At 36.7% G+C, this 23,935-nt stretch overlaps 1 protein-coding gene across 1 annotated transcript in view; it reads right to left on the reverse strand.

The window, feature by feature from the left end:
• Positions 1-22,011, reverse strand: part of b3glcta (beta 3-glucosyltransferase a) — an 84,550-nt gene extending 62,539 nt beyond the window's left edge. Inside the window, exons 1-2 of the mRNA XM_028465674.1 lie at positions 21,781-22,011; positions 13,046-13,089 (exon numbers count right to left, since the gene is read on the reverse strand). Coding sequence (XP_028321475.1) covers positions 13,046-13,089; positions 21,781-21,847 — 111 coding nt within the window. The 5' untranslated portion in view covers positions 21,848-22,011. The remainder of the gene's footprint in view (positions 1-13,045; positions 13,090-21,780) is intronic.
• Positions 22,012-23,935: the final 1,924 nt, after the last annotated feature.

A 23,935-nucleotide genomic window follows, 5' to 3' on the forward strand; every position in this document is an offset into this window, starting at 1 on the left:
CGTCATGAAGACCATGTCCTCAGCTGTACGGTGTACATTTTAAGACATCCTCAGGTCTCAGAGTGAAGCATCAAGCATCAGGAAAACCTCTGTCATTTGTCAAACCAAACTCCGTCCAATGACTCGGCCTCAGGCTTCAAAATAAAAGTCAATAGACTCAACGGCCTCAGGTCGTAAAACACTACCTAATGTATTTTGAAGAAACTGGAACATCATTGCTGCTTTGGATACAAGAGTCAGTTGAAAGTTTTAATCTTCCATTTATTTTTAAAAGTTAAGATTAGAAATGCACCGAAATGAAAAATATTGGTCGAAAACCGAAAGAAATTATTATGCAAATTGCATCTATGGGTATAAAGGTTACTAACTTCACTAAAATTCAAACATTGCAAATGTTTAACTTGCTCCTCCTCATACATTAAATAATATTGTACAGACCTACTGTATAACTGACTGAGTTTCTGAAAGAGAATGAAATTAAATATGTTCTCTCATTAAAACACTAAGTGCATTGAAGTCACAGAGCGTGTACATCTTTGTGCTTTGATTACAGCGTGCATAATATCTTGTGTTCAATCCTATCCAAGTAATATCTTTATAAGGTGGACCAAGTACAGCTGTGATGTAGTAAAGAGCATCTCTGAGACGTGCGCTGACAAATTGAAACCAGATTAATGCTGCTGATGTGCAGCCGTGCGTCAGGCTGTGGTGTAGAGGTCCGTGTTGACGGAGTCCGCGGACAAGATGGCCCATTTCCAGACAAGTACGGGCAGTAACAGCGGTGTTTGCTCACGTCTTTACAACATCCTGTTACAGCCTGTTTTTTTTTTGGCCCAAAAGGGCATTTTTGGTTTTTGGATGAAATTTTTCAATGGCAGAAATTTTGTTGCATTTTTGGTGCATATGTTTTTATGGAATTAATATTATTATTTGGAATTATTATTTGAAATCTAAACTTAACAGCATATTTGCATTTTGGTGCCATTTTGGTGCAAATGTTAAGATATATTAAAGTTGTATTTAACTATATATTTATTAATCAAACAATATGTTGATATATCTTAACTTTTTAAAAATTTAAGGAAAGGATGGCTTTTCAACTTTCTTCGGCATTTATATTTTCGGTAATGGTTCCTTCAAAATAAAATGTCATGTGTTTTACGGCCTGAGGCCGCTGAGTCTTATTTTGAAGCCTGAGGTCGTGTTATTTGACAGAGTTTGGTTTGACACGTAAAACCCTTTGATTTGACAGAGGTTTTGCTGAGTCATGAGTCCATTTGGTCTAGTTTTCCTGATGCCTGATACCTCACTCTGGGACCTGAGGATGCCCTAAAATGTACATCGTACAGCTGAGGCGTACCTGTGTTGTGCAATCAAAGGACAGAGGCCATGACAACCCTTTGACCCCCCCTGCCTTCTATTTGGACTGGCTTTGCACACACTGAGCATGGTGGCGCATGCTGGCCCTCTGCTACATCTCCCACTCCCTGTGGGCACAGACGCTGCACTAATGTTTGTGACCAGTCGGCTCACATTAGATTTCTGCTCACTGACAGCGAGAGAGAGATTCAAGGTTGAACTCTTTCTGCAAGTTAGACACGTAAAATGAAAACTAGTCAGGTTTGGGAAAGTTGCCATCAAAAAACACTTAATTCAGACAGAGAGGTTGAAACCTGACAGGTCAAACACACACATCCAAACATGTCTTCACTCTCTATTTGTACCAACTTAGAAGAAATGGCACAATATCAGCTTCAGGGTTTGGATCTATTCCCATCCACTGGCCTGTATACTAATCTAAAGGCCTTTGTGTGTCTCTTTACTGTTCAAGTTCCTTTCAAAGTGAATAATAATCCATCTATTCACCCATCCATTTTCATACCCACTTATTCCCGTTTAACAGGGTCGCGGGGGTCTGCCGGTGCCAATCTCCGGCTCTCATAGGGCGCTGGGCGGGGGTACACCCTGGACAGGGCGCCAGTGTGAATAATTAGTGTTTTATTTACTGCCCTTTTTTTTCTTCCTACAAGCAAAACCTTTTCATGTGTAATGGATTAATAGCTTAAAATGCCTCCTGGCTCTGAACATCCGAGGCCCTGTCGCTATAAAACACGTTTTTATCATGGCACTTTCTTGCGCTTTTGTTGATTATGAATACAAATGAGAAAGTACAAAAAAAGTGCTGATTGCAGCTAGCAGCCATTAACTTGCTTTTTAAAGAATTCAAGCCAGCTATTCTCACAATCAGGTGTTTAAGAGTCACTTTGGAAAAGGTAATTTTTGTTCTGTCAGCAAACCAACCGGTAAGAGAGGGGATATGACTTGCAATTAGAGAGGCTACATCTGTTTAAAAAAAATTGGAGACATTTCTGGCATTCCTTCAATTTCTTTTGCCTGAAGTATGAGTACCTTATACAATAAATATTAAACTTTTAACTTGGTAAAGCCTACACCACTATGCTACGTTGTTCAAAAACCTTCTTTTTTCATGACAAAGTTTTAACACTACATTCATATTATTATCAATGCAATGAGGATCAATTACCCCTCAAGAGATTTCAAAATCTATTCAAATTCCAGCCAAAACATGACATGGAAATACCTCGCCATGCATATTTTAGGAAAACATCATGCATTTTCACAGGAAAACGGCGGCTGATTGTCTAGCAAATGGACATGGCAAATTTCTCGCGTCATGATCTCGCTTGATTTCAGCGTAACCCTTCCAGCTTCTATAAACCATCTACGCATATAAATATAGAATTACAAATGCTGCGCAGCAATAGTTCGGGCCAATTTTTGGCAAAACAAGACAGTAGCTGTTAGCGTGTAAAATTTATGTTATTAAGACGAAAATACAAAGAAAAAAAATTGCAAAAAGACAGCATGAAGATGTTGGTAATTTGTGATTAGCAATGTTTTTTGGCTGCATAAGTGACATATATATATATATATATATATGTGTGTGCGTGTGTGTGTGTGTAAAAATGCAATTTCAATTATTTGCATTAACAGCTAAATTCAAAATGCTACAAAAAAAAAAAAAGTTCTTCAAATAAAATTCTGACTTTTTCAAAACTTAATTTCATTGAAGTTGTTACTGAACATTGAAAATGTATTTAGCAAGAATTTGCAAGTCCCTGTTTATGTTTACAATACTGCACGATACTGTCAAACATTTTCATGCACTGTAGGCTCAATTTTTTGGATGAATCAAAGACATTTTTTACAGTGTGTACAAAAGTTATGTTGGTTTTTAGGACTACACCTTTGTGAAAGTGGCAAATCTGTAGCACACGTGGTTGATTTGTTGCAAATTTAAAAAAATTTGAACTTTAAAGACTTCCTGTAGCACCACCTTTATGATTATTGACCTGTTTTTGCCTGAAAACAGAAAATAACACGTAGGATAACAATAGGTTTACAGCATACATACATTTACAAATAGACGATGAAACAGAAACAAAAAATTTAATGGTAAAGTGACTTGGAAAACAGAAAACCCCAAAATGGTATATGTAAATGTTTAAATGGAACAGACTGAAAACTCTCCCTAATTGGATTTTTCAGTATATAAAAATGCAAAACGACTGCTTTGTGTTTGGAGAAAAGCTCTTCTTCCAGCAAACAACTGAGAGTTTTGCAGCTGGAGTTTTGTGCCATGCTCAGCTTTTCTTGCGACAAATTGCCTTAACATTACTGCTTGCTTTAAAGAGAAAAACAGTTTGTGCTACGTCACCCTCGTGCTGGTTTGGTCACACCCTCAGTCTGCATTTTTACTCACTCATCCATTGCATACCACCACTGGCTCACTCATGTGCATCAGTCAGTAAAGCAAAAACACACACAGCCACACAACAGGAGGCTCTTGTTGACACAGTCAACAGGTAATTAGAAAAATCAAAGGGTTTCCACAAAGTGAAATGAGACATAAAGGGGCAGAAGTGGGGAAATCAAGTGACCCTGTTGTACAATATGCTACGTTCCAGCGTGCACGTACAATTTCACATGAATAAAAAGGAAAACTGCGTATAGAGCTGCATATACATGACAAACAAATAAACAAAGTGCATGAGTACCGTACGTAGTTTGATGACAGCTTTGTTTGATCTGAAAATTGTTCTGCACAAACGGAGCTCACTGGAATTTTTGAGATATAGAAACAGTATAGAGCAGGGATGGACAACTCTATCACAAACATCTGATTGTATCTGAACTGAGAGCCCCATGATCAACATTCATGTCAGATTAAAATAGAATAATGACCAATTGGAGCATTCACACAGGGAGGAAAAAGGGTTTTGTCTTAAAGGGATAGTTCGCCTATTTAAGACATGACGTTGTATGCAATCCTCACCAGCACTATAGTGCATACACATTGTCTCACTCAGTGGTCACCTCCCTGGTCCGAGTTCTGGAGTTCTTGAAGTTGTTCAAGAAAGTAGTCCCGGTTAGTTTCCGGGGCCACAAAACTGTGAGTTTTTAATAGAAAAAAATATATGCGTTTGAAAGCTTGATTCATTTACATCACAAAACCACCCACAAAAAAAATTCATACCTCCAGTTTTAATCGGCACTATTGTCTCTTCCGTTTCCATCAATCCGCGCTGCCGTGTGTGTGTGTGTGTGTTCTTAGTTAAATTTTCCTGCAGTTTTTTTGTCTATCTGTGCATTTTTGGGGTCACTTTCTGTATTTTTCAGGCAATTTGTGAACAGTTTGTGTGTCTTTGGAGCTATTCTGTAATATGTTGTTGTTGTTGTGTGTGTTTTTGTCATCATTTTGTTTGTTTAAGGTGTTGTTGTTTCTATCTTTGTTGTCATTTCATGTTTTATGAGTCATTTTGTGTATTTCTGGAATTTTTTGTGTACTTTTTGTATTATGTTGGGCTTCATATAACTTCCAACTTCTTGAGTTACAATCTTTGGGGAATTGCTTTGGGGGCCGCAAAAAAATCCACTTAGGGTCACATGTGGCCCGCAAGTCACCAGTTGCGCATGTCTGGTATAGAGTATAGAAAATTATAGAAGCTGTAGCTGCTGCTAATGTTTACGATGCAGCTAACTGAAACAAATGACAAAGGTTAATTAGTTGCATCCACTTGAAGCAACTTTATTGCTTAATTAACTGGGATGAAATGTGTCCATAGCAACTGGCATTACAGAATTACCGACGAACAAGAGGCCAAGCTTTATTAATGATCCAAATCAAACGTGACAGTGTGAGAGTAATGCCACTGCATTCATATTTTGGATTTGCAAGGCAGAGTGATTAACATGAGAAATGTCAGAATATTACAGTATTAAATTATACCAGTGAACCAATCAGTGAATAAGTCTCAGATCAATAGGACCAAGGTTGGCGTCAATTATAATTGTAATCGCATAATTGATAATTAATTACATTCATGGTGTAATTATCATTGCAATTGTAATTAAAAAAATCTGTTGCTGTTGTAATCATAACTGAAATGTTATTGAGTTTAGATAACTGACTAATTATAATTCTATGGAAATTTCTATGGAATTTCATGGAAATTCTACAAAAGCTGTTAATTACAATTGAATTAAATGCATAATTGGAGAACCATGTTACAGTTCTATGGGTTGCAATTATTAAAACATGTTTCATATCAACTTTCCTACTGTCAGTTCTCGTCAGGGTCATTTTACCATAAATTAAAAGAAAATTGAAATGGAGGGGTACTGTATACTGACCCACAGCAAAAATAATGACACCAGTATTTCCATAGATAAGGAAGCCCAACAAGGTAACCAAGAAATGAGAAACAAATTTGATGATAGATAATATTTTTTTGTGCATTTTACTGAACACAAAAGGAAAGTTAAGTTTTATGAGCTTATTTATCAAAGGCTCAGTAATTGTATATGTTGTAATTGAATATTAGTAATCGAGAACGTAATTGTAATTGACTTTCAGGGGGGAAATAATAGTTGTAATTTTGATAGTAATTGGAAAAAATGTTGGTCACCGTATTCGAAATTGAACATGGATAATTGAAGATGTAGCTGTTGCGAGGTTAAAGATTATGCTAGGTTAATGCTATTGCTAGGCTATTGCTAATGCCAGGGTATTACTAATGCTAGGCTAAAACTAATGTTAGCCTACTGCTAATGTTAGGTCAATGTTATTGCTAGGCTAATGCTAATGCTACATTAATGCTATTGCTAGGTTTATGCTAATGCTAGGTTTATGTTAATAGGCTAATGCTATTGCTACTCATACCAAACCGCAATCCCCAACATTGACGCATACGTGACCTTGGATTACCCACCCCTGCCACTTCTTCGGAACCTATGACGCCGCTTGGTCACCGTATTCGTAATTCAACATGGATAATTGAAGACTTAATTGTAATTGAAAAATGTAATTGACCCCAAACCTGGGTGAGACTGAACATCCTCTGAGCTCCTGAACTCCACCGCTAATACTTTTAAAACACGGCGTAGCTTTGTTGTGGTTAAGGTGCGCCATCTGTCCTGTTGGTTTTTTCTTGTCTAATTTATCAACAAACCCTGGGACTCTCAATGCTGTGTGATGAATGCAAAAACCTGCTTCTACCTGATGAAGTGCTTGTTGCACGCAATCTCGCGGCATAATTTTTCATTTGTTCAGACAAACACATCTGCTTCGTATGCTTTGATGAAGACTGTGCTCGTTCCCACTCAGCATCATTAGCGCTCTCTGTTCTTCATTTTTCTTCCATAATTCAGCAATTTCCCACACGAGGAAACGGTTCAACAGGGGCACTATTGTTTGCTTAGAGCGAGCTCAGTCAGACTCAGTCGAGCTTTTCTCAGCAACGATTGTTGCCAGCAGAGGTGAGCGGATCACACAGGACTGTTGACAGTTGTCCAAAAATTGTTGCCAGGAGCAACAAACAACCCTCACCGACAGAGCCCACTGTGAAAGTTATTCAGGGTTACATTGTTCTGCTAGAAGAGCTTTTGTCAAACTGCAAACAAAGAAGAACTGATGAAGCCTTTGACTGAGTCAATTTTGATCAAGAAAACATCTAAAACCTTTTTTCCATGGCTTCCTTTTTTAAGACACACCAGGGATCAGTTTTTCAACGTAAATAATAAAGCTGCGTGTTTACTAAAATAGTAAATACAGTCTCCTTTGCAAAATGTAGCAAATATATTTTCTCCTATTGTCAAAATTGCAATAAAATTACCTTGTACAGCATAAAATAATCATGTTTCAATAAATAACAAGAAAATTTATTTTTCATTGAGCAATAGTACTGTTATTTTGTGGTGAATTTGCCCAAAAAATAGCCTTAAAATAAACTAGGAACATTTATTGATTATTTTTTAAATTAATTTAATTTTTCCGAGAATCCGCTGCAATGTGCTCCTGTACCAGCAGGGGTACACGTACCCCTGTTTGGGAACAATTAGGGTAGGCTAGAACAGTTTACATAGGTCTACAATAAAGTAATAAGAGTTTGGACTCATAAAATAATCTCCCACACAGCTGTAGGGGGACAAGGAGTGTAAATATTGACCACAAATAATGTATTTAAGTCTGTCATTAATTGGTGTATATTAATCACAATCAACAATATTATTTTGTTTTTAGATTATTTTTAAGTGATGCATGCAATGATAAAACAGGATAATAAAGCAATGACATCACTGTTTTAAAATCCAAATCAGAAATGGTGTCTAACCCACAATTTCCACTGGATGCGTTATGTCTCCGCCACGCCACCGGAGCTGATAGGTTTTCACTTTAGTCTATGTGTTCATTTCCACCGGGTGTGGTGCGCTGCGTATCTGCTCCGTCCCAGCTCCAACAGTCCGGAGCCATCCTGCAGAGATATGCAGGACTTCTATTTCTGCCGGATGCCGGTGCACGACGTATTAACTCAGCACAGAGCAAATACAGCAAAACAGGAAGTTAAGCACACACTGAACATTAAAACATCTAGTTACTTTTCAAAATAAAACACTTCAGATCATATTTAATCATATTATCTCTTCTCTGTTGGCTGTAGCTAAAAAATGTGGCCAGGACAACAACAACATAAGGTAAATTTTATATTTTAATACCTTAAAAGTTGAGTTTGAGTTAAATTTATTTGTCATTGCACAAGTTATAGAGCAACAAAAGTACCTTTCAGTTTCAAAACATGTAACAAATAAAAAAGCTGTGAAACTGAACAATGTGATACATACATACAGTACATGGCTGAAATGTGTTTCCCTGTCACCCCTTTATCGTTATTTATTCATCTTTATTAATTTATGTTTCCTCTCTTTTCTATATCGTTTTATTTTCCTAATTATATATGTGTCATTCAATCTATTTCCCTGGCTCTATTAACCACATAAATGCCCATTTGTATCTGTACTTGTTTGTGAATATTGCTGCACTTTAATGTATGTATCATTGTATTTTACTACTTTAACTGCGTTCTCGCGTAATTATGTAAATATCGTGAGAACTCCGCGGTCTCGTGATGTCAACCGGACTGCAACGTGGCGCACTCAAAACGCAACCGGTGGGGATTGCCGGATGGCGGACAGCGGAGCAAAACCAGTTCGGAGTCGTGGCGCAACGGAGACGTATCCAGTGGAAACCCCGGGTAACTATTGCGTCACTTGTTTAACATCCTGTTTGCTGGTTCTGGCAGCATGCAGGAGGTTGGTCACGGTCATCAAACAAAGATGAGCACTGGTTATCCAGATTTGGTGATCCTAAAAAGTTTCTATCTGGATCAAAAGTCAAATATATTACGTGATCAACGTTTTGAAAAAACGGGCCCAGAATATTGTGATTCAACTGCATTGAAACGGCTTTGTTTACTTGTATTTTGTTCGGTCGCTATCACTAATTTAAACGTCACATCTGCTAAACTGGGAAAACTTTATTCAGCCATTATTCAGACGTGCTTAAGACCGTCTCCTCTGAGGCTCAGTTATAAAATCCCTGTTCAAGGTGAGGAGACTCAGGCATGAGTGGAAGAAAAGCTCTTAGCCATAAGTGACTTTACAGACAACATTAACTGTTAGCAGAGAGGACCCCAAACTGTGAACTTCTGAAGTTATATACTTGAGCATATGAAGGCACATCAGGTCTTTAAAGCAAATAGCTACACTTCAGATAAAGTTCCTGCAGAGATGAATAATAATATTTTCAGTACATAATATAACGGGTGCTTTATGTAACCTACCAGAGACACATTCTGAAATTTTTAACGAAAGACTGTCAAGGTTTTGTATTAAGAGAACATTAGAAACATGATGTAACTATTGGCTTTGCTTGCCTTGGGATTTGAAGCTCATAGTCACAATAGTTACAAAAGCAAAGCAAATTTATTAGTATAGCGCAGTAGTTTGCAACTGGTGGACCAAGGACCACATGTGGCCCTAAGTGACACCCCCAAAATAAATGCACGAAATAACCTCAAAAACACACAATGACAGAAAAATACACAAAACAGCAAATTTACAAAAATGACTGCAAGAAATGTAGAAATTTACAGAAAAATACAAAAACAATTACTACAAAAATACAAAAACATAACTGGCAAAATACACAAAAACAAAACTGAAATACACAAAATAATTTAAAAATGTCACAAAAAAACTGCACAAAGTGACAAAAAAAATCCAAAAACATAACTGATAAAATTTACAGAAACATAGGCAAAGCATCAACAAAAATACTCAAAAGGCCAGCAAAAATACACAAAATAACTTCAAAAATTATAAAATGGCAACAAAAATAACAACTAAAATGTACACAAAATGACTCAAAAAACACAAAATGGGAGAAAAAAATAAATATATAGATAGATAGATAGATAGATAGATAGATAGATAGATAGATAGATAGATAGATTCTAACCCCACAAAACACAAACAACACAAAAACACAAATATACAAAATGACAAAAAAGAAGAAGAAATTGAAATTGGGTAAAATCAGTTTACCCTATAACTAGTCAAATATTACAAATATTAAACCCTCTCAGAGTGAAGTATTGTTTTTGTCCTAAAGTCTCTTCTTGGATCCTATAAATGTTATTATGTATCTGAGCAGTAAAATGCAGGAACAACCAAGAGTCTAAATATTAGATTTGAGATTAGAGCATTATGCTTCCATGACGATATAACATTTGTTGTTAAGATGAGACTTCCAGCTGCCTTTAATGAACATGAGTAGTGAGGGATCTTTGATCCATATGCTAATCACACAAAAGGGTACGATAGAAAGTGGACTGGGATGTGCAGGGCTGAAATTGTGTTTCCAGCTTTAGGTTTCACGCTGTCACTGTTTTGTTGCAGGGATGTGGTGCAATAGTAGTATTGAGCTGCAGAGACAAAGCGGGAAATCTTGAGATGCATCAAAACATGAAATTCTACCAGTGCTTGGTGGTGACTCTGCATTCTGAGATCAGTTTTACTCAGGATGTTGGTTTGTGCACAGTTACAGCCAGAGCACTAGTCTTTTTGTGTTGCCTGTTTTTGTGTAATGCAATAAAAAGTGAAGTGTGATAATCCATGAAGCAATAAAACCATGCATGATAATTTTTTTAAAAGATTAATTTAGGAGGACTGAACAATCTGCAGTGAATTTGATCGCTACCTGCTACGCCCACATGTGCAGTTGTTGCTGTCGGGCAGTGAGACCATGGGGGGGGAGAAAGAAGACTAGAACCACCTGGAAATACTTTAAGCTTGAAAAAGATCAAGTTTCTGTATATGTAAACTGTGCCATAACTTTTATATTATAATTCAAACGGGTTGAAGCAGAATGTTATTGAACAGCCTCTGGACGTCAGCCTGTGGCGCAGCTAAACTGGATACTCTAAAGTGCTAAAAAATATATATTTTATATTGATAGATATTGAAAAAAGTCTATATATCAACCCGATATATCGGCCGGCTGATATATCGGTCAAACTCTAATTTAAATAACCACACTGTTTGCAACAAAAAAAATATATACATAAGCTACATTTATAATACGCAATAACTATATACAAAAGCTGTTCAAAATACTTGTATACAACTCTTTGCAAACTTATTCAGCATCCATCCATTAATTTAATTCAGGACTTTTGTGCTTAACACAAGTGCAGCTGGGTTGCAGATCATCCAGAACTTAAAACAACCATGACCCCATCTTGGAGAAGGAAAACACTGGTGCGGCCAGAAGGTTTGTTAAAATAAAAGCACTTCAAGTAACATATTTTTTTTGTAATTTTCTGGTGCCCCCCCTTAGGCCACGGCGCCCTCAGTATTTGCCTGTACTGCCTATTGGACGACCCGGCCCTGCACATGCGCATCGCTACCTGCTCCCAAGAGTAAACGCTTATTAAACGTGTGCGAGAGAGCGTGCACGAGCCCAGTTTTCGTCGTGCACAGCTCTGTTTACAAGTTGGTGTCGGCATCGCTCATGCAAGCTTAATTTCCAAAAGAAGATTTACACTTTTCCCACCATGTCAGACTCGCCATAGGTGAGTGAAAAGTGCGCATGCGCAGCAAGCGAAAACTACTAGGGACGAGCACGTATGAAGGCCTTACGTAAACATATCACCAGAATGATTGACACTTAGGCGGACCAATAGTCTTGATAATCCACCTGGAATTTGAAGCAGTAGTTAGTAGTAGTAGAAGTAGTAGTATTGGGATTTTACAGCAAGCACGGATCTTTGTTTTTCATTCTCAAAATAACTATAGTCTCAAAATTATTTCAGTGTCAGAAACTAAACTAGTGGTTCATAACTTTTTCGCTCAATTTTTCATGACGGAAAAAAAGTTCCACAGCCAAGCAAAGCCGACAGTAGGCTCTAGGTTTGTGCTCCAAATGCCCAAATGTCATAGCTTGCTAAAATCACCATTTTAATGCTGCTGTGTAGCAACACTTCTACCATTACAACAACTAGGTCATTGTTACAAAGCAAAGTCCAACAATCCATCTTTTTTTTCACACATTAAAAGGCAAAAGTCGCTGGAAATTAAAATCTCAGCAAGTCAAAAATAGCAAAAACTTGCTCACTCACAAAAACTCATACCTCTAAAGTCTTTAGACACCAAGTGACCTAAAAAACATATGTAGATCACAAGGGAGAAACCCAAAACAACGGACACAGCAAGGAAAATCTAAAATAATAAGTGAAAATGAAATGTGTTTTCTCTAAAGTTACGGAATCTTCCACGTTGTCTTAAGAGTAAAATATTTAAGGAATGACTGAATTTGAGGACTTCTGATTTATAAAATGCCAACATTTTGTTAACTTTTCCTGTAATGGTGTATAATTTATCATATTCCTTGCACTTTATAACTATGCTGGTGTTGGTTTATCATAAAAATGTATATCATGCTACCTACATTTTGTATTTATTTTCTACTTTTTTTTCCCATTCTAGTGCCTTTTTTGTACAACCAAGTCCCCTGTTTGTTCAATATTTTGTTCTATATTATAAAATAAAAATAATAAAGTAAAAATAAAATAGGAATGGTAAATTGAATGAGTTTATTCACTTTAATAATTCAGTAATTGCTCCGTTCTGGAAACACACAAGCTTTTTAGGATCAAGTACATATATTTTCATTCATATATTCAATTGAATATGAAAAATAAATAATTTATGTTGAATCTACTAAAGCTTTTTTTGTGAATACAGACAGCAAAGTTCAGTATATAAAGCTTTCTCAGTTTGGACTACAACCCCTGACCTTAGATAATAGCGATGTAAAAATACAAGACTCTCAGAAAAGAAAAGAAAAGAAAGCAAATGGTTGGCACCAGCTAAAAGCATCACCATCTCCAGCACTAATTCTCCTGTTTCTAAAATGCTAAGCGCCTCAGCCAGGCGGCTTACTGTCAACAACTTCTCACCCTAATTAACGATAGAGTAACTCAACTTATTAATAATTTATCAAGCAGCAACTCTGAACCACAGACGATAGGAAATATAAAAGAATCTTAAAGATCAAGAAGTTCAAAACAGAGAAAGGATTTAGTAGAAAAGAGGATGAAGAATTATTGTTGTTGTTGGTTTTTACCTGAAAGCTTTTTCCTGGGCTGCCAGCGATGATGTTGATGTGGACTGGAAGAAGAGAGAGAAAATGTTTATTTTGATACTTTGTTTTTAACTAAAACAACATTGGATATGGGTCATTCCATGTCATTTCAACACACAAAAAGTCACAAAAAATATTTACCAATTGTTCCGTGATTATTCAACAGGCACACTGTAAATTTGTAGTTTGAGTGAATGAAGATTTTTCAGGATATGGACAATTTAGTGAGGGGGGATTGTGTCAATTAGGGATATATTGATATGGATTTTTTTTAGGACTGATGCTGATTTTTTTCCATCAGCCTTAGCCGATGATCGATACGGACTGCTGATTTTCTTGAGCCGATACTACTTTCGCTCCCTCAATTTACATCATAAAAATGACACACTGATAACAAATGGTACAAGTCTCAATTTAAAAAAAAAAAAAAAAAAAACATTAATTGAAATTAACAAAGGTGAGATAGAACGACTAGGAAAAAATATTTAACAAATATTAAAAATAGATGATGTAGAACAAGAACATATTTCTGCTCTCTGTAAATAATGCGGATTGGTGAACGCAGCAGCCTGCATCGGCCAATGTTGATACACGTTAAAAACGCAAAAACCGGCCGATAACATCAGCCGACTGACGTATCGGCCTATCACTAGTGTTGATTTCCGTGCATCCTTATTTTTCAGCTTCCAATATCTCAGGAACTGGACCACATAGGAAACTGACATTTGATACAGTAATACAGCTCCACCTACTCTCTCAGAATATATATAAATATCTGCTATACATCCGATCTGGTGGACATGCCAGCTCTACAACATTGGAAAAAGAGTTTGTCGTGGTTTCGGGTTTTGTGCGTCATTTTTTTTTTTTTTTTTTCAATTTTCAGCTTCCAATATCTCAGGAACTCCATCACATAGGAAACTGAAATTTGGGATACTAATACAGCTCCACATACTATCTCAGATTATACTGAAAGATCTGCTATACATCCTATCTGGTGGATAACCCAGCACCTCAAAATTGGAAAAAGGTTTGTTGGGGTTTGGGGCTGGAACATGTTTGGGCTTTCAGTAAACAACTTTATATATGCCCAAGTTCCCTGTGATTTGATCAGCTTTGAGCTATGAACATAGACTGTTCACATCATTAATGATTAGTCACATATATGCACTGGTTCTTGGGTGACACCAGTAGCAACGCGTTACCGCCCCAACATCACTTTTGACAGTAACTAGTACTGTAACCTTTACATGAGGTCATTCTGTTTGCCTTGTTTAGTTTTTTACTAGCAACATAAACAAAATATATAATAACCACTGCATCAGAAAAACATTGATTTTTGAAAACATAATATTTATTATGAACAAATTTCTCATGTGAGACCTGAAAATGTGTTGAAATGACATGAAATTACCCATATATTAAAAAAAAATCATTTTTTTCCACTGGACAGAGACAGAACAAAAGACAAAACCAAAGGAAAGGTAGAACAGCTGGTTCTCTCAGAGCGCTGAGTCGAGCTGAGTTTGTAATCAGCCGAGAGAGTTTCAATCCAATTACATTGTGATCGATTGTGGGACCAGGAAATCTTTGGTGATCGATTTACAAAATTTAAAATCAATTCATCAAAAACAGCAGCATCTGAGAGGGAAAAAAATAAAAATTGCATGCAGCCATTTATACCAAATCTGGCAGCCTACAAAGCAACATCAGCATGCTCTAAATCTGACTTTAATCAGACGATGAAGGACACAAAGAGTGGAATTTCCTCCCTTGGCTTACTGCACAAATTAGACAGCGACAGGAAGTGCAGATTGTAGATTGCAGTGTATTAGAATGCAGATTAAAATATAAATATAGAAAATACAATTTGAAAGAGAATACAAGGTTTGTCGTTGTTTTTTTTTTAGACTTTAGGACAAAACAAATATGTGCAGTGAAATTGTCATTCCATTAAACTATACATAAAACTGTAACTTTCAGAAGGATCCCTTAATCCGCAATCTTTATTCCTCATTGATTGTAAGTGTGTATCTTTTAATCTACGCCTATATGACCCGCTAATCCTCAAGTTTAAAATGTTAATAATTTAAAAGACAATACACACAAACCACCACTAAAATACATAAAATGACTACAAAAACAACAACAACACATACAAAGTGACTCCAAAAACACTCAATGTGTGAGAAAATACAAAATATGATGGAAAGTTTTGCAAAATTACCCCAAAAATACAGAAAATGACTCCAACGATGCACAAATCTTCAAACAAAAATTTGCAACATGACAGAAATACACACAATGACAAAATAGAAAACACATAATGGCTCAAAAACACACAAAATGACCAAAACAACTTTCAAAATAAGAGACAATACACACTGAAAACACAAAATATTAAATATTAAAAAAAAAACATTTGTTTATTAATTTATAATTGCAAGATTCCCACCAAAAAGTAATTTCTGAGGAGAATAAATAAATATGAATAAAGTTAAAGAAGCTAACATAAAATATGTTATGGAGGGCATATGCATTACTGTCTTTGTTTATTTCTGGCTCCTCAATTCAACAGATTTTAACGCTTTGGGGAAGAATTAATTATTTAACCAATTAAAAAAAAATGTCAGCATGTCACAAAACTGACCAATCTGGACACCTCCTTGTCCTTAATGTTTAGATTATACCATATAGACATAGTTCAGATAATCATCCTTGTCAGAGCGCTGTGTCCAACTAAAACTCAGAGCCAAATACACAAACAAAGCTTTGGCTGGAGATGAGAGTGTAGTGTAACTAAGCACAGGACCGTGACTGCACTCTTTGCCAAAAAATGCATTGTACTTGCAACCGAGGCACAAACTCAAGAGATTAGTAATACATTACAGATGGATTATAACAGAACAGACTGTGAAATGTACTTATTTGCATTTATTGATGAAAATAAAAACCAACGAGACTTGTAGAGATACATGACAGGGACGCATTTAATCAATCAACCATAAAAGAAGCAAAGGAACAAGGACCAAGGGAAGGTTAAAAGCTTAATTTCCTCAGTGGAATCTAATTAATAGTAAATCAATGTTACCAGAGGTTGTGCCATTATTGGATTTATAGTCCGGGGCTTGTGCATGTATTATAAACACTGAGGTAATTTACATTTTGTGTTTATTATTCACCTGAAAATGAAAACAAAAAAAAAAAAAAACATTTAATATAATAATCACAATAATTAAGTTTGAACATATAATTGTAATAAATGTGTAAATGTAAAGGTGAATATGAAACAATAGACATTCTGTAACCATGTGTAATTCAAAGTACACCACTGGATAACCATGACGACACACCAGAAAACATGTTCCATGTTAGAAACGTGCTCTCATGATCTATAAGCAAATTATTTCCCTCCTAAATGAGATCTGGAGTGGAAATCCAGACAAATCAGTTAACATGTAACCGTTTTCAGATTATTTCAATATTGTGAGCTCTATGAATTCATGTTCTGAGTAAATGGAGTGGCATTCTTGAGCTGTTTTAGCTTCTACATATCGTCTCCAATGTTGTTGATGGTCTTCTGGATCTTAGGGTTTAACTGGCCTCTTTTTTTTCCATCTCAAACAAGTTTGGCCATTACTTCTGAACTTTACCAAGCATTAGAAATCCTTTTTCACACACAGAAATGCTGCTCACTATTGATTTCCTCTTTGAAAACCGTCTCTCTGGGGTGTCCTGATACAACTTTTTCACTTGTGTTACGATACCGATATTGCAGCTTTGAGTATTGTTGTTCGATACTGATGTTGATCCAATACAATATCAGTACAAATACTATGGTTCAAAATGGGAGCAATGGCCAATATATTGTTGCTTGTGGATTCTCTGTGTAATATTCTCTGCACTATAAACCTTTACAATGTGATGGAAATTATCAATATCTTTTTAAACTGTGGTGAATCCAAGCCCTAAACTTTACTGGTATGAAAGAATTCAAAGGCAATCAGTTTGTTTTGGGTTTTTTTTGCAAATTGACCAGTTTAGGCAAAGTTATAGAAAATAATAAAGCCTTAAAAGGCCGCAACTTTTGCCGCAATTTTTTGAAAAGGAAATTGGCTGCGAAATTTTGGAGGGACTGATCACATGCTTTTATTACTTATTTTGTAGTTTGGATTGTCAGAAAAGGTTTGACCAAGTGATCATACTCAAGCACAGAACAATAGAAAAACTGACCCATTTATTATTAACCAATGGGTTGCATACAATTTAACATTAAACATTGTAATATTGTACAATTGGATAAAATAAATAATACATAAATGATTAAAAAGTACAAGTAAACATACAGATCAAGCCAATTATTATTATTTACACAAAAATAAGGATTAAATATTATACAAGAATTAAATACAAGTACAAATCCCCATGCAAACATAATAAAAAAAAATAAGATGAGATAGCCCTTATTCATCCAAAGAATATACATGTATAGTCAACTGTCTCAAACTAATATTTAAAAATAACCTCAATAAAAATATAACATTTTAAGTGCAAAATAACCATTAGTTTAAAGACACACTGTGTAACTTTTGGCCACTAGGGGAACTAGACCTGCAACTTTCACGTCAAGCGCCCCTAGTGGCCACAAGCACTATTACAAAAATTAACAAACAGTCACTCGGGTCAGACCTGTAACCAGACCCGGCCACGGACACCGCCCCGCGCACGCCGGGTCGCCCGTCCGCTTTGTCCCAGGTGAAGGGGTTGACGACGGCAGCGAGGCCAGGGAGTAGGGGGGAGCGCTACCGACACAGCGAGGAGGGCCGAGCACCGCGTCTCCGGCGGCGGGGAAAGAAGGGCGGCGGCGGCTGCTGCTCCTCCAGCCGTGGCACGAGCCCAGCCGTTAGAACCAATCCTTACCCCGAAGTTACGGATCTGACTTGCCTTCTTCCTTACTACAGAATCCTTGTTTAACTCAACTATCACAGCGATTAGTGCACCATTAACCCAACACGAAACAACCATAATGTGCTCTTTTGGCTGTAAACAGAGGCTAAACTCGTAAAATGAAACGTTCTCCAGGCATTCCCCAGGTCACATGACCTGGCCAAAGACGGTCCGTCTCCTCCAAACTTACATAGGTGATATTTCAAGAGGGAATCCCCGCTTGGAGCATTGATACTATCAAGTCCTGTATATTGGCCTGAGGAATCATTTAAAATAACTCATATGGGTTAACTCTTTAGGTCACAAAGTCTGTGGTGTTTAACTTAAACATGTTCTACAGTTCAACAAAATAAATAAAATTTAAGTAAATATATATATTACAGCACCCTAAAAAATAACCTCAATAGATGCTTGAAGCAGAGATTTCAGATGCCAGCCAATATAAAGTTATCAAAAACTACATTTTATTTTTTTTGTGTCATTGTTGCTGATATCAGACAGATAATCAATATCAGATCAGGACAACCATAGCATCTAGACAAGTTTAAGAGTGCTTTATAATTCCCTATTGGATCTATTTTAACTGGAGAATGTTGCCTCTGTGCTGAGCGTGTATCGAGGCTTGTATCATTTCTGAAAAAAAGACGTGACGAAGGACATCTGAAGCCCTGGAGCCGACTGGAGAGGAGAGTGAGAAAATTGATCTACCCACATTCAATCAGACTTTCTGGTGGGATTCTGTTTTCATCTGCCTGATGTGGAAAGATGGCTTTAAAGCTTGTAAAAATGTGTTGAAAAAAAAAAATATATATATATATAATAAAAATAATAAAAAAGTATGGTACTACTAAATACATAGTTTTTAGGGTATTTTCCTCACAATAACAATCAAATATTCTCTGTATGTTTTCACAAGCATAGTGAGGAGCCAAATGATTAGTTTATACAAATGGGATGCATTTCATTTGTCTGGCCTCCACTGATAAAAAAATAATCATAATAGAATCACTTTAAAGGAATTTCTAGGCTCTATTATACAACTGCTGTTTTAATCATTTATGTGCACAAAAAGCCTTGTGCGATAAATTGTTTTCAGAAACGGTTTGGTAGAAAGCCTAAATGCTTCAGGGAACACCTGACCATTAAAACAGAAGTGCTGTGGGAAATCAAACTCAACTTAATGAAGATACGAACGTGTACTGCTTTTCTTTTCCATTCTGGTTATATCACTCTATTTTGATGAATAGTTTGCACAGCAGAAAGTCATTGTGTACGTGTTAAATACCATCCATCCATCCATCCATTTTCTGACCCACTTGCTCCTGTTTTTCAGGGTCGCGGAGGTCTACTGGTGCCCATCTGCAGCTCTCAATGGGCGTTAGGTGGGGGTACACCCTGGACAGGCCGCCAGTCCATTGCAGGGCAACCACTCTCACTCACATTCACTCCTAAGGGAAATTTAGAGACACTATTCAACCTGACAGTCATGTTTTTGGGTTGTGGGAGATATATTGGGTTTTCTAGTTTTGGTAAATTTACAAAATAATACATCTATATATATATATATTTTTTTTTTTCATAGCTTATTTTGTATCGAAATACTCATTTTAGGAGTGGCTGCTTTCACTACTTCTCAGAACAACATGAAAAGTACAGTTAAATGAATTACTGAGTGTGTCCTAACCCAGACCTTCCCCGAAAAGAGCCACGGCACAGAACTCACTCACACGTGCTGTCCCCTAGGGGAGAAAATGCAATAAGTGTCACATATTGTGCAGCTGTTTGTTAATAAATGGGCCTGTGTAGAATTTTGCATCAGTACATTTGAACCCAAAACAGTCTTTCTGATAATACTTTATTGAGTTGAAAATATTAAGATTTATATTGTTTATCACCATTTTGAGAAAAAAATAGAGATATGAGTTTTGATCTATATCGCCCTGCCCTATGGGAGAACATGCAAACTCCACACAGAAAGATCCCAGGTGTCCAACCCAGGACCTTCTTGTTGTGAGGTTGAGTAATGGCTGAGTAATGGATATTGAAATACTTTTTTTTAATATATATATATTATATATATATATATATATATATATATATATATATATATATCTGACTGGCTATTCTGTATTTGTGGGACAGGATAAAAAACATGATCAAAATAAAAAAATTCTAGAAGAAAAAAAAATGTTTTGGGGTCGCCAGAAACAATGCAACAGAATCACTGTGGTAACCGCTGCGCCACCGTTAGGCTGGTTCAGAAAATTAAATTTTACCAAATTTTGCCAGATCGCTTTTGCCTTGTTCACATTAACATTGTAAGCATCTGTACCAAAAATGAAGTCAATTGCTGAACATTTAGGGGTGCCACACTTTTTCATCATGTTGAAGTTTTTTTTCTATTTTCAGGAATAGTGTTTGAACTGTTGTAAGGTTCTTACTCATTTACTATAAACTAGGGCTGCGCGATTTTGCCTAAAAAAAAAAAATCTCAGATTTTTTAATTTTAATTCAACTATTTCAAGCTTTAACCCAGGTTTAAGCAAAAGTGCAACAGCAACTTCACAGTAGCTTCAATTTTCTGATTAAGAAATCATATTACATACTACTTATTTTATAACATTTAACATTACAATTGAAAAAGAGAATAAACTCTTCTCTTAGCATCTCTACATAGTGCGAATAAATCATTTAACATGCCTGTGGTACACATATAGTCTACTCAAAGGGTAAACAAATGTAAACAAAGAGGGGGCGGGCTCATATCTGAACCCAAAAGAGTCAGAAAAAACTGTGGTGGGAAATTAAAAAAAAATTAATAATAAAAAATTAATTAAAAAGATATATATATATATATATATATTAACTTGAATTTGCAAGATAAAAATCATTTTTATTTACAAATTCGATTAATCGATTAAATAAATTTTTTTTTCCCCAGCCCTACAGTAAATACAGAGAAAGACTATTCATGACAATACGTCCTTTAAAGCTTCTGATATCTGTGAAAGTGGTTGAAAAAAAAATAGTGAAAAAGCCACCCTATATGGGTATTATATTGGCCCAAATGTTGGTACAGATGTTTAATTAAATCAATAAGAAAAAGGCAAAATGCGATCTGGCCAAATTTAGGTTTTCTTTTTTTTTTTCCCTAATACTTTTTTCTGTTTTTCCTAAAACCATTATATTATGAACCACTTTAAACACCGTGTTATTGCCTATAACCAAAATACAACGTGATGCTGTTGTGCGATTGGTTAATTGACCTTCTGACACTAATTAGCAGCAGAACAGGTGTGTGTAATAAACTGAATCGTGAGCGTAGCAGACCGTGAAAACCCGAGTAAAAGTGACACATTGATTAAAAACTGCTGCCTAAATGTAACAAATAACAGCTCATTCACACAGACAGAGAACAGCAGCCAGACTTTGAGTTTCGGCGTCAGTCGCACTGATCTACATCCAGGAGTCAGAGAAATAACACAATATAATCCCAGTCATTCCATCTGAGCGATTCTTCTAGTGAATGAGGATCAATATGAATATCTGCTCCGCATAAAGGCGCAAAACAAGAGCGCAAACCGCCTTCTTCAAAACTCTTCAGGAAGTTGAAGCGGATCATGGCTCCGTACTTCTCCGACACGGACCTCCTTCAGCTCCAACACGTCCTTCTCCAAACAACACTTCGCCTGTGCTTTTAGGTGCTATAGGTTCCTAACAGCTGTCTGTCTGCTGACGTGGGGTTCGGTGTAAAGTAAAGTGATACTCACAGAAGGAGAGGAGAACCAGGCAGCAGCCCGCAGCTCGGTGCCCGACGGGCGGACTCACACACCGCATCCTGCCCGAGTCCTGCCTGTGTGCCGGGGTGCTGCTGCTGCTGGAGCAGGCTGGCAAAGCATGGGCTCTGTGGTAGTGTTAAAACTCGCTCACACACACATATTTCAGGGCTTTTCCTGCTTCGCGGTGGTGGGGGGCTGGAGGTGGTGGGGGGCTGGAGGAGGCAGACCCTCTGACTGGTCTCTACGAGGCGCAGGGACGCGCTCTGCTGGTCGGATAGACTCACTACTGGCCACGGTTACATTATGTTTTTTAATTCAGAATTACTTATTCCGAATAAAGTGTTCTGCCTCGTGTTTACATGGAACTAGTAATTCCGAATTGAGGTTTACATGGAAAACCGGTGTCACGGACTGAGTTTACCTGACTTCTACGTACTGAGATGTACCCGTGCTGGAATTGCCATGCACAATGTCAACAGCGTATTATTGTAGAGTTACATTAGGTTAACTGTTATTTATAGTGGTGTTTTATTATAATCATGTATTTTGGAGAATAAAGTATTCCTTGACTGAGATTTTCACTCACTCAGTACGACAGAAGTAGAAAAAATCACAGCGTAACTAGCAACAATTCATTTTCCGGTCGTACTCATGCTCATAATCGATCTCAGTATGAGGTAAACGCAGTCCGTGACACCGGTTTATTCAGCTTTATTTAATTCCGCTTTGAGTCTGAGGGTTGGGAAGGGCTCTGTGACACATCACGTCTATCGGGAAAAAAACACAACAAGCCTTTTCTTTTCGGCTACAACATAGAAGACCACATGAGAACTGTTTTCACTTTTATTTTGATTGTAGTTTTGAAGCAGCAGCTCAACAATAACGTATGGTTTCACTTTGCTCCGTGGAGCAGGAGAGAGACAGAACACCGTATTTTGGTCAGCCGCTGGAAGCCTTTCTGTTTGCCGAGGTCTGCGTGTCCTTGTAAATGTCTGCATGTTTATATCGCCGTCTATCCACTCTTTTCATTATATCCATGTCTTTTAAGGCTCTTATTAAATAAATAGTCTCGGCTGAAGTCCGGGCGTCCATCCTGGTCTATATCGTCACTAGCGCGTCATTGTGGTACATGTGCAGTGCGACCGGAGTTACCTTAAAGCGGAATTAAGTGTTTTAAAGAAAGAGGAATTGTTTAATTCAGAATTAAAAATGGAATAAACCAGCCACCTAATTCGGGATTTAACTTTAATTCTGAATTAAATTTGCATAAGGAATTAAGTGTTTACACGGTCAGTTTAAAGAGGATTTCCCTTTTATTCTGACTTAAAGAGGAATTAAAGCTCCCATGTAAACATGGCCACTGAGCGGTCCCACAAACCGCTTTAATCACTGTTTGACTTGGATTGTTACAGTTTTATAATACTCGTTTTATATTGGACTTATGGTTAAATCTGGAATTCACAGAAACGTCACAATGGTGAAGGCAAACTATATCTGTAGCCACAGATAGATGTATTTGGGTTCCGTATTTGGCAGCATAAGTATGCTGCAACTGGCAACCCAAAGCTAAAGCACAAAAGTCTCGAAAAAAAATACTCAAAATCAGAGAAAAAAATTACAAAATGATACCAAAAATACACAAAATCAGACACCAATTTACTAAATGATTACAAGAATACAGTACACGAACAACAATCATACTCAAAACAAAAGAAAAAAATATATATACTAAATGACAACAAAAGCATATAAACAACAAAAATGACACAAATGAAAGACAAATACACACAATGATACTAAGAACACACAACAAATAAAATACACAAAATTACAGCGAAGATACAAACTGTGCTAAAAGACGCATACACAAAAAAACCACACAAAATGACAAGGTGTTACTCAAAAATACCATGGACACACAAATAACAACAACATACACTAAAAAACACACCAAAAAAAATTAAAATGACAATTAGCTTCAGATTTGTTTGGATTCCAAATGCTGATGTTAATTCTTATGATGTGGCTCAAGAATCATCCTACTGTGATAAAAGTCGCCCATTTTTGGTATTGGTTATTACTTAAGTGTCATGTCCACTGACACAACCCCACTTATAATATAATACTAAATAAGGATTCCTTTTTT

This window comes from Gouania willdenowi, chromosome 13, assembly GCF_900634775.1.
Source record: "Gouania willdenowi chromosome 13, fGouWil2.1, whole genome shotgun sequence".
Lineage (NCBI taxonomy): Eukaryota > Metazoa > Chordata > Actinopteri > Blenniiformes > Gobiesocidae > Gouania > Gouania willdenowi.